The following is a 10,464-nucleotide window of genomic DNA, read 5'->3' on the forward strand; positions in this document are numbered from 1 at the left end:
TACAGTAGAAATCAACAATCAGTTTTTACTCTCCTTACTGTGGTTTCATGTACAGCAGACCAATTTCTCTCCAATAAAATGTTGAGAACACCTTATATAAGAAGCGGCCTAAGATATAAACGAAAACCTTTCAGTTGTAAAAATTTCCTCGTATGACTCTAATTATTTTCTCATGCCTGTAATTACATGGTACGTGTGATGTGTCGGGCTTTTGAATATTAATAAGTCCATGTATGCATCCCTAATATAGAAATTTGCATGCCAGCTTATGTAATGTGTTTGCCTTCCCACGACACTGCGATTCGATGTACTTACGTTTCAAGTTTTTAAATCAGTTTCGCAAATTGTTTGTTGATTTCCAAGTGGTGACGACAAGGAATAAGCTAAGTACCATGATAAGAAGCGGAACGGGCATTTCCTGTTGTCATGCAATAAATTCATAATACAAAATGTATTATGTGTTAACATGTACTATTTAAGAGTTAACACGTACCATGTAAAACGAAGAAAAAAAAGTAATAAAATACATAGCAAGCATAAGAGGGAATATATATTGAAAGGTGGTGGACCGTCGACATTTAGCAGCGGCCGACATTTGAAGAAGGAATCGTCAGTTGTCATGTGGTCCTAAAGCCTTGTGGCATGGTTTCTTCTGGTCTGCAATGTATGTGGAACTTGTAGCCCCGCGCATGTTTCCCGACCTAATTCTTTACACAAATGGGACGAAGACGGAACGATGGATTCAGGCGGAGGTCAGAAAACATGCGTGGTGCTATAAACTACAAAAGCATCAAATACACTACACGACGCAGAATCATTAATGTCGGTTCTTTAGAGGAGACAAAGTGTCTATTTGTTATTTTTTTCATCAAAAATAGTTTATTAAAGTAAAAGAGGATGGTATAGTATTGCTATTTATCTCGCAAAAGTGTTTATTTAATATTGAATAGTTTTGTCCTATTGAAGTTTCACAAAGGCATGTGACGTGCTGTGCATAATACAAGAGACCCGATTATACTGGATATTTGCGACCCGGTGCAGATTGAACTACCTGATATAAAACAACGTTTTATAACCAAGCCACGTAATTTCCTTCTTGGGAGTGACGGCACTATATGACAAGTGGTTTTTAATTCCACAGATGTTATCCACGAAATGCTAAAGAAAGTTTGGGGCTGATAAAATATTAATGGGAAAACAAATTAAAGGTGCCCTAATAACAGAGGAGAATGCCAACATCGTATGGTATTGAGTAGGATTAGGATACACCCACAGTGTACATTATTAAATATGCACACAAAAAAGCGAAATTACTGGGTACGTAATAATACTAACACCCACAAATTTCGACTGTTGTGTTGAATTCCACTTCTATCCCATTTCTTCATACCCGACATTTTTACGTTTTAAACCTTTACCGCGAGCTGACTAAAATTAGTTCAAATATATTTCTGCGTCAGGATGGTGAATTCTTGTGTGTAAGTTTTCTGTAATTTATAAAGAAACTTTTCCGAAAGGTATAAAGAAACTCAAACCTATAAAGAAACTTTTCCGAAAGGTATCAAAGTCCATAGCTGAGAGAGCATGCAGTAATATTTACAAACGAATGATCTTGCTTTTGTGTTTTTTTATCTTGAAGAAGTTGGAATTTTCATGACGCATATATGTCGCATTCGATCTTTCCAACGTCAGCATTAAACGTGACATGGAAACCAAGGAACGACACGCAGAAAGATCTGTCGCCTTTCGCTTCTCGTCTCTCCGAAAACGTGACTGTTGGATTTCTGCTGGTTATTAGTTTTTATTTGAGTCTTGCAGCAAGCTGGTATCAGTTTGCATTCGGACAAATCAAGCTTAAGTGGACCAACCGCCTGTGCACTGTAGCTGCTCTTTCCTTGCTGTTCGAAGGCTGTTGGTTTGAAATAGAGATCAACGGAACGTTATCTGATACAGCATGTCAAGTTTATGTTGGTGTAAGTGTGGTAATGTTGGTTTTCAACAAATCTTTCGCGTATTTGGTGTTTTGGATTCGTCAACGCAGTTTCTACAATCTTCCGACGTTACAGATCAACTCATTATTGACCAGATCCTTAAGCTCTGCAACCTTAGTCGGTATTATCCTTTTATCGTTGCTTCAGATCGTCTTTCATCTTCTCTACAACATTAGAAGTTCGCCGAAGGGTTGTGTCCTTACGCAGTCTGTCCAATTCGTCTCCACTGCGGTGCCACTGACCTATGCACTTTTTGTGTTGTGTCAGTTGATGTTGCTTGGTCTCGTCCTGTATCCGATGATCAAGTATTGGCGAAGACCGACCCGGGTGACTAAAGTGAATGTGATAGTAGTTGCTGTGCGTTTAAGCGTTTGTACAATAGTCAGCGTAATTACGGACTTTGCGTTTCTTGCTCTGTCGATGCGACGACCGTCGTGGGCTTCTTTTACCTTTGTCCCGTCCGTGTACTCTTTAAACGCCGTCATAAACACAGTTGCACTGTACGCGTCTTTCGCTGATTACAGGAGGAGGTTTTTTACAATACCAAGAAGAAGCAGTTTGAAAAAGAGAAATCGGACCCATTCAACCATAACGACGATCCAATAGATGTGTTTTGTTATTTCATTTAACTCTTTGGGACAAACCTGTGAAATTGTGGGAGACTTTGCCTTTATGTTTAATTACTACTATCTAGTAATATACAAAGCCATAGAAGGGCAACACGTTGACCGGCAGGGGTGAAAGCAAGCCTACACGTTGTTCCGGTAAAATAATTCTTCCCAGTTCGCCACACGGTAACAATGCAACGACTGGTATGTTCCGATTAATTATGTGTAACTTAAAGTTAATAAATTTCTTCACTTATTTTTGAAATCTCACCTTGTTTACAAAAACACAAATGGTTGTGTTTTCGTGCGAATTCATAAGTTCCGATAAGAATTTATTTTTACTTTCACCACTGGTTTGCGGGCCTTATAATGATTTTTTTAAAATCCAATATGCGAAAGTGTTTTTCCAACTCACGGACATCGTATTTTCTCTTTATCAGTCCTTTCTCCGTTATAATGTCGGTGGGAAACGTAATTTAGTTCAGTCTGAATGAACTACTGTATTTCGTTTGTACATTTGTACGTGGGTATTTGTTTATAATTCAGTACTATTTGGATGCTAATATGATTACATACTTGTCATGAAGTGATATTCTGAATAAAAATGAAAAACAAATGCGTTTTCGTTGTTGCTTAAATCAGGCGAAAGTGTCAATTTGATTAGTTAATGTGGTAAAAACGGGTATAATAGTAAACGTAGGTTCTCGTTGGTAGGGTCATTATTTTGCTTGGGTGCCGATTGGGGGTAGGTAGCAGTGCATTGTTTACGTCGCTAATATGTGTGCTTCATTGCCCTTGTCATATCTTGAATAATGCTAAAAGTAATGCACGTTTTTGAACGTGTTATTGCTTTTTAGTTGCCCGTTATTTCTTGTAACATTTGTTATTACGCGGTACTGAGAGCGGTATGTAATTAACTACTGAAAAGATAATGCGTCAACTGAATTAGTGCTTTTAAGTGCAGCGTTTTGCTCGTTGTAAGTTAATATTATAAAGCGCGTTTGTGTTGCAGAAACCAACGTTCTTAAAGCGCCTATTTTAACTCGGAAATATAAAAGGTTGTTCTATTCTATCAACGGGTGTTCGAACTGTAATGTGACAACCTGACATCATTATTGCGCAAAAAGTTGACGTGCTAAAAACTGATAATAATATTACATGGTCAGAATGCGTTATGCTTTGTGTTTATTATCAATCGAAATGAAACCTCAAAACACTGATCTTCAAATTGAAACATGAATATACAACAAGAATCAGAGTGTTGCTTTTTTCTATATACAGCTTTGCATTTAATCTATTACTTGTAACCATTTTGTCGGTACATGTTATCCCGAATGTGTTGCAATATTTGAAGCATTCCATAATTTGTTTGCAGAAGTTTCCGTACTCAACTTCAATCTGAATAAGGTCATGTAATTACGGATTTTTCCCACAAATGTTAATCCACGCAATACTTTAAGACACGATGTTCTTGCATTCTCAACTCGTAAATTCCCTAAAGTCAAACTGGTGTTGAATTATCTGGAACACCTTCCTTTTCTTGGTCAGTTTTTTTCAGAAAGGCGCCAAATGGAAACAAACGATCCATGCAGTCAGTGAACGATCCATACAAAGCTACTATGTTGATAAGAGCGTTGAAACTAAGAATAATTGGTAGCAGAGAAATTGATATCAACGACGGACGGACAAAAATGTACACCATGAATCCGAAGTCACTTACCACACATATTACTGTGCAAACAAGAAGGCGTAAAACTGTTTGTTGGATCCTGTTGTTTGTGCTGCTTCGGTTCCGTTTTAAATGTCCAACAAGGGGACGAAGAATCAAACCTAACAGGACGAATTGAAACAAGGTGTACAGAACGTATGTTATGGGTACAGCAAACCGAAGTGTCTCAAGTTTCAAAGAAGTGTCACTCCTGCAACCAACCGGCGTGGCGTAAACAACTGCACTGTACAAGAGAAATATAATCTGCAATACCGGAATGAGAATTATTCCTGCAAGAGTTATGTCACTGACTACCAACACAATTTTAGGAGTTTTCCGTACGGTTTGTCGGTTGTACAAAAATATTTGCTGGCGGATCCAGAGTATAACGCATACAATGGATTTGTTGAATATCAACAAAATCATGGTTACCACGAAGTAAGCATGACAAAGTTGGTCGGTCAGATTGTTTCGGAAGATTTCTATCTCAAACCAGCAAGACTGAAAAAGTAGAGCAATGGCAGCGACGGTGCTCAAACGGTTGGTCCACTTTAAACTTGGTTTACCACGTTTCATCTGATACCACAAAGAAACAATACTCAAATGTCCACTGATGATCATCAGGATGACAAACATGATCCTTTCTGCTTCCCTGGATTGGTAGGGAGCAAAGTCGGTAAAAACTGCTGTTGCGTTGGTGAAAGATTCATATGGTTTCTTCGATACTTCAAACGCTTCCGTCAAACCTTTTGCTGTTTCCAGTGAACTTTTATAAAACGCTGTTTTTCGAACCATGATGGACCGATGCAAAATTGTGATTTATTTTCCTAAATTACCTAAAATTTTTGAAAGTTTTTGAATTCTGAAATTCACTGTATCAACGTCAATACACAAAACTGTCAAATTTGTTGTTTGCATGTCAAGACTTCAAAAGTGTTGATACTTAATACTGCAAACATACTGATCGGCTATTGTTTAAAGAAAGACTATCCTTAATTTGCACGTTTCAACCTTTTATCAGCTAAATGTGGATTCTATTTTTTTAAATAAACTTCTGCACAAGTTGCCTCACATATTTATCCGTACTTATAATGCTAATCAAAAAGTAAGTGACAATGATTTTCTGATTGATACATCATCTGACATGTCATTACGATACACATAATATTTCCAGTGCATCTTCACTTTCATAACTACGTGCATTGATTGAGATGAAAGCTTCTACTTTGACCTATTGTGGTTTATAAACAAAAGCATTAGCTGTGTATTGCATTCGACTAATTGGGAACTACTGGCCATTAACGAAGAAGCTTAAGTAGCCTGTCCACCAAATGTGATTAATGGCTTGGTTTGCACGGGGTTGGACAATGTTAGGATGCTGCTCGCGTTTCTGAAACTTGCATGGTAATGCACCGAATCTGTGCAGATAAATCAGATATCAGATTCAATCCATATCCGAATAATACATTTATTAAATCTTGAACCACTTCAAATCGTCCAGCACAATCAAAATAGAATTATCACGCGGTAAAATAGACGCGGGAAAAGAAGATACCAACAACACTACAACTAAAAACAATCATGACAACGAGTTTCTCCTTATCTGCGAAAAACGTTTTTCAAAACGTTTCTCAAATATCATTAAAAGTGGCGCGATGAAGTGAACAATCGTTTGATGCAAGCATCAGTCGATCATTACCCACTCACAAAGTAGAAATTTGCATTCGGATTTTCCTGCGTGCAAACGTGGCCGAATGAAGAATAAAAAACAAAATAAAACTAATAAAATTAGGGTAATAAAATTTGAGTGTAGATGTTTGCTTCTCAGTTCATTCGGAAAACTTGACGTAGATTTATTAAGACCGGGGAAAAGCCATCCTTCATTTTCCAATTTTACATGATTTGCTGTCCATGGTATCAAACCCCCGTACGTGCTGTTAAATTATCTGGAACACTCTCATTTCCTTGCGTAGTTTTCTTTAGGAAGGCGGCAAATGGAAAGAAACGATCCATGTAGTCAGTAAATGATCCATACAAAGCTACTATGTTGATAAGAGCGTTGAAACCAAAGACAATTGGAAGCATAGAAATTGATACAGACTCAGGACGGATCAAAACGTACACCAAAAATCCGAAGTCGCTCACCACACATATTACTGTGCAGACAAGCAGGCGTAAAACTGTCTGTTGGATCCTGTTGTTTGTGCTGCTATTGTTTCGTCTCAAATGTTCAACAATTGGACGAAGAACCAAACCTAACAGGACCAATTGAAACAAGGTGTAAAAAACGTAGGTCATTGGAACTGCAAACCGAAGTGCTTCGATTCTGAAAGCAATATCGCTCATGCAACCAATTGGCGTTGCGTAGATGAGCATGTTGTACAAGCTAAAGATGATCTGCAGTGCTGGTAACAAAATTATTCCGACGAGAGTCAAGTAACTGACAGCAAAGAGCACTTTAGAAGAGTTTTGTACAGTTTGTGGATTATGTAAAATGCTTTGCTGGCGGATCCAGAGCACTATGTACACAAACGGCTTGTTGAAATATAGATTTATTATGGTTAATATGACGTAAGCTTTACAAATCTGATCAGTAAGATTGCCGTGAATGACTTCAATCATAAACCAACAACATTGAAATAGAAGTGTTACAGATGCTGTGGTGCCCAAACGGTTGCTCCATTTTAAACTCGGTTTACCAAGTTTCATCTGATACCACAAGGAAACAATACTCAAATATCCACTGATGATGATCAGAATGACAACCACGATCCTTTCTGCTTCCCTAGATTCGTAGGGAGTAAAGTCGGTGAAAACTGCTGTTGCGTTGGTGAAAGATTCGTATGGTTTTGTCGATACTTCGAGCGATTTCGCCAACTTTGTACTTTCCGTCATGATATTCAACTACACTTGAATTCTAATATTTACTGAAAGTTTTTTTTGCAGAAAGTTTCCTGTATTCGTTTCAATGTTAAGATAATTAAATGTTGTAAACTCTGGTAAATTTTCCCACTTGATTTTAAGTAAAAATGCGAGTTTTAAATTCATTCGATTCAACTTTCGCCATGGATTAAAAAATTAGGAACATAAACAAACACAACAATATTCCCTATAGCACGTAATGTGGTTTCTCACGTAAACCGCATTTCTTTAACAAAGAATTCGAACACAAGTATACCTTCCATGCAGTAACTATAGAATTCATTTGCATTGAACACGGTAAATGAGAGCATTATTGTCATTCTGCCTTCTTTCCCATGCCGTTAATTGCATTCGGCTTATCGTTTCTGTGTGTGTTGATTTTAATATTAATTAAGCTTTTCGATTTAATGCATGAGAAATGAGTATAGTTTCCTACCCTAGACGCCCATCTGTCTGATGCATACCAATAAATACATTCTAATCAAACTGTACCCCGGGTATACGTCGATTGCACACCATGGGTATAATTTTGCAACGTCTATAAACTGCCAACCTGTCAAAAAAGCGCACCAGTAACAACAGAAAGTTATAGAACTGTGGCTGACACTGCCTATTGCGGAATTTTAATTTTGCAAAGAAGTAATCGCAAGTTTAACATTTTCAGCGATTGCCACATTTTCCTGTACAAATCTTATTAGTGACAAACTTTTTTTTGTTTTTGTTTTGCAGACTGCAAGATTTTTTTCCAAACACTAAAAAACACAATTACCCGTTTTTTATAGCTCCGAACTTCATTAAGCATGTCCGTACTAAACGTACGTTTCAATGCAAATCGGTCTTCCTGTTTGTAATGAAATACGCCTGCTCGCAGTTAACTTGTTGAATATTGGCACTATACGACATAACTTTTTGATGTAATAAAATCATTTCGTTTTGTTATCATTTCTATAACATCGCTATTGCGACTTTGACGTATTAATCGTAGTACACAACTCTCTGTGACCGAAGTTGAAGTAAACATCAACAATCACTTTCCCATTAGTACTTAATTATCCAGCAATGAAATTGAAAGTCAATACAACACTAATTGGATGCATTAACTGTGTTGTAGTCACTCGAAGGTGAATTTAGATTTGTCACGTTGACATGTAGCCTAACTCAATTCCTTCCTTGTTCATCTCAATTTTAATGTTTTATTAAAAATACTGCAAACACCATGCACTATAAACTGGATCTTGGTTTATTCCTGATATAAATAATTAAAATTAAAACCGGTAACTCTCGCGATGTCACATCAGTCCCTTGTGATGATTATATTAAAAAAAATCTGGTCCTTTTTCATGTTTCCTTCCACAAGAATGAATGTGCGTAATGTTTTGTTGCAAACGAGTAATGTTTGTCTGTCATCACGCCATACATTGTTCTTTGCATTTATTCTCATTTCACTGACAAATTTTACAACAAATGAAACATTAATGCACAATTATTTTGAATTAAAGTGGTGTTACAACATCCTATGTAATCATAATTTCTAATGTGTGTCTTTGTACAATAATAAAACCTTGCAACTAGACAGTTAATTATCAAATATATGAAGATTAAACTGGAACAAAAACATACATAAACTAATACAAATTTATAGATAAAAGCCAAAGCTCTTAGTCATTTGGAAAGCATGGGCAAGGCAAACGTTGTTTCATCACCAGTGCTTGTTATTGACTGAATGCACTGGCTGTGCCCAGGAAGGGGTTAATTAAGCGCGTGCAGCAGGTGAGACCTAAAAAGGTGATTTGTATTTCACAACTACACACTGCAAGTATTTCACAACTACATTTTTTTCATATTTTAGTAATATCACAACGTAAATTTTTTTATACATGTGACATTTTTCACATCACAATTAACGGTCTTTGCCTTCCATGAGATCTCATCAGACAACCGTACGAGCTGTTTGAAAATCTGTTGTGTTTTCCTGTTCTTGGTCAGTTTTCTTCATGACGGAGATTAATGGAAACAAACGATCCATGTAGTCAGTAAATGATCCATACAAAGCTACTATGTTGATAAGAGCATTGAAACCAAAGACTATCGGCCGCAAGGACACGGACACAGCGCTATCAAGAGACACAACGAACACCAAGAATGCGATGTCGCTGACCACACATATTATTGTGCAAACAAGAAGGCGTAAAACTGTTTGTTGCATCCTGTTGTTTGTGCTGCTATTGTTACGTCGTAAATGCCCAACAATCGGATGAAGAACCAAACCTAACAGGACGAATTGAAACAAGGTGTACAGAATGTATGTTATGGGAACAGAAAATCGAAGCGCTGGAATTGTGAAAGATATTTTGACTTTGCAACCGTTTGGTGATGAGAAAATGATGACATTATACAATTGGAAGACGATCTGTAGCACTGGTATCAAAATTATTCCGACAAGAGTTGAGTAACTGATAACAAAGACCACTTTAGAAGAGTTCTGTACAGCCTGTGGATTTTGTAAAACGCTTTGTTGACGGATCCACAGCACGATATACACAAACGACTTATTGAATATCAAAAGGACCATGGCTATTGCGACGTAAGCTTGGCAAACTTGGTCGCTCAGACTGTTTGAAAATATTTCAATCTCAAACAAAACAGATTGCAAAAAAAGTGTTGCGGAAGCTAACGTGCTCAAACGGTTGGTCCACTTTAAACTTGGTTTACCACGTTTCATCTGATACCACAAAGAAACAATACTCAAATATCCACTGATGATCACCAGGATGACAAACATGATCTTTTCTGCTTCCCTGGATTGGTAGGGAGTGTAGTCGGTAAAAACTGCTGTTGTGTTGGTGAAAGTTTCATATGAATTCGTCGATACTTCAAATGCCCCCCCTTTCGCAGTTTCCTGTGAACTTTTGGAAATTGTTGTTCTCTTGGCCATGATGTTCAGGTTCAAATTATTCTACACTAATATCTGAAAATTGTATCATTTTGCAGTTAACAACGTAAGTTGTGTATGTTAATTGTTCAAACTTGTCATATTAGTTGATTTTAGGTTAAGACAATAAAAACTATTTGGAAAACATCTTTGCAAAAAACTGCACTTGAAACACAGTTTTTCATATCCTTAAACGAATAAATAAGTCTTGTCAACTCTACACTTTACATGTTTTCTTTCATATCTCCACCCAGCACTGAATGAAATAAACAATATACCGCACCACTTACAATCCCCTTCCTC

The 10,464-nt window shown here is 37.1% G+C and overlaps 2 protein-coding genes across 2 annotated transcripts; one reads left to right on the top strand and one right to left on the bottom strand.

The window, feature by feature from the left end:
• Nucleotides 1–1,664: 1,664 nt before the first annotated feature.
• Nucleotides 1,665–2,597, top strand: LOC145907137 (uncharacterized). Its single transcript, XM_082994571.1, has one exon. The coding sequence runs from the start codon at nucleotides 1,665–1,667 to the stop codon at nucleotides 2,595–2,597; it is 933 nt and encodes a 310-aa protein (XP_082850697.1).
• A 3,627-nt stretch (nucleotides 2,598–6,224) lies between these two features.
• LOC145907138 (uncharacterized) lies at nucleotides 6,225–7,202 on the bottom strand. Its single transcript, XM_082994572.1, has one exon. It carries the CDS (start codon nucleotides 7,200–7,202, stop codon nucleotides 6,225–6,227), a length of 978 nt encoding a protein of 325 aa, XP_082850698.1.
• Between the last annotated feature and the right edge of the window lie 3,262 nt (nucleotides 7,203–10,464).

The sequence above is a fragment of the Ascidia mentula genome, chromosome 6, assembly GCF_947561715.1.
Source record: "Ascidia mentula chromosome 6, kaAscMent1.1, whole genome shotgun sequence".
NCBI lineage: Eukaryota > Metazoa > Chordata > Ascidiacea > Phlebobranchia > Ascidiidae > Ascidia > Ascidia mentula.